This window comes from Buceros rhinoceros, unplaced genomic scaffold (assembly GCF_000710305.1).
Source record: "Buceros rhinoceros silvestris isolate BGI_N320 unplaced genomic scaffold, ASM71030v1 scaffold43253, whole genome shotgun sequence".
NCBI classification, from domain to species: domain Eukaryota; kingdom Metazoa; phylum Chordata; class Aves; order Bucerotiformes; family Bucerotidae; genus Buceros; species Buceros rhinoceros.
Genome location: NW_010405021.1, coordinates 12,499 through 14,202, shown reverse-complemented (window position 1 = coordinate 14,202; position 1,704 = coordinate 12,499). Strand labels below are relative to the sequence as shown.

Below are 1,704 nucleotides of genomic sequence, written 5' to 3'. Positions count from 1 at the left end.
AGGCGCGTTACCGGGAGCTGCTGGCGGAAGCCTGGCGTCCCGCCGCCCTGCGCGGCACCTCGGCCCGTTCCTGAGAGGAGAGGGGTTACAGGGGATCCAGGCTCTTTACCGACACGGCAGACCCGGAGATGCCTCCCGTCATCTGTCTGCGATCTCCCCCGAAACCCACGCCTTCCCCGGTGCGTGTGCCCCACGCCTGCTGCTGACAGCTCAGCAAAGTCTTTTTGTATGCTCTGAGGGATCAGAAATCATCCCTCACACAGAGGTCTACAAAGGTGCCTGGAAGTTCAGGAGGTCTTCAGGGTCCAGGAGAGATACAATTAAGAAATTTTTTACAATGAGGGTGGTAAAACACTGGCCCAGGTTGCCCAGAGAGGTGGTAGAAACCCCATTCCTGGAACCATTCTGGGTCAGGTTGGATGGGGCTCTCACCAACCTGCTCTAGTCGAAGATGTCCCTGCTCACTGCAGGGGGGTTGGACTAGATGACCTCTAAAGGTCCCCCCATTCTATGATTCTATGATATTCTCTTTGTTCTCCTCCTGCTGCACATGGCAGCACCACTCAGCAAACCGCACTGCATCGTGGATGCTGTGGAAAGCCAGCTGACCACCACTGTCTGTCTTGCCAGGCCAGCCTCCCTCCTCGAGTCGGTGGCGGACGGAAGGATTGCAGTTGGCCAGAAGCACCTTGACACCAATCTCTTTGTAGTCATGATATGTCTCCTTTAGCACAGAGAGACCCACAGTATCTATGAACTGCATTGCCCCGCAGTCAAGGATTACGGTGTGCATATCTACTGAGGGAGGGCAGGCATCTGCTGGAGTCTTCTCAGTCCTTTTCTTGGCAGGTTGCAGGCAGTCAAACCCGGTGCCAAAAAAGCTCTTGCTGTTACTGGTGTCTGTATTTGCCTTAGCCTCCACCCTTTGGTGCTTAGCAGCCGGTAGGATGGTACTTACCCCAGTTTTCTGGTAGAGAACAGTCTTGAAATAGTCCTTGTTGGCATAGTAGAGGGATGACTCAAAGCGGAAGATTTTGATGTTGGCAATACTGCTGAGCTGCTTGTAAGTGGACTGGTCCTCATAGATTTCTGTCTGGCTGACCCTGGCTAGGAGCGTGGCCCTGGGTCTCTGTGTGCGGAAGATGATGCAGAGCAGAGCAAAGCAGACACCCACGAGGAGCCCGATCTCTGTGGTGATCAGCGTGGAGGACAGCATGGTTGTCCACCACACCACCGTGTCCATCTTGCTGAGCTGCCACATGCGGGGGGTGTCACGGAACTTCCTCACGCCCCCCTGCAGGTTGACAATAGTGACCACACCCAGGATGGAGGTCTGCAGTGAGTAGAAGAGTGGGGAGATCCACAGCAGCACTAGCAGCAGCACCAGGGAGGTGACCACGCCAGAGACCTGGGTGTGGGTCCCAGTGGACTCCTTCAGTAGAGTCTTGGACAGGGATGCAGAGCTGGCAAAGCAGTAGAAGAAAGAAGGGATCAGGTTGCACATGCCAATGGCAATCATCTCTTGGTTGGCGCGGACAGCATAGCCATGCTTTTTGCCAAAGATTTCTGCCAGGGAGACGGTCGTGGCAAAGCCAATTACAGCGATGGGCAGAGCATCAACTGCCAGGCTGGAAAACAGGTTTATGTCTGGTAGAGTGGGTTTCCTGAAACCAGTGGGGATATGCCCACAAACCTCAGAATTGT

The 1,704-nt window shown here is 54.7% G+C and overlaps 1 protein-coding gene across 1 annotated transcript in view; it reads right to left on the bottom strand.

Annotated features, from left to right (window-relative positions):
- Positions 1-11: 11 nt before the first annotated feature.
- Positions 12-1,704, bottom strand: part of LOC104491185 (sulfate transporter-like) — a gene marked incomplete at its 3' end in the record, with an annotated part of 3,686 nt that continues 1,993 nt past the window's right edge. Inside the window, exons 3-4 of the mRNA XM_010133563.1 lie at positions 578-1,704; positions 12-70 (exon numbers count right to left, since the gene is read on the bottom strand). The exon at positions 578-1,704 is cut by the window's right edge and continues 22 nt beyond it. Coding sequence (XP_010131865.1) covers positions 12-70; positions 578-1,704 — 1,186 coding nt within the window. The remainder of the gene's footprint in view (positions 71-577) is intronic.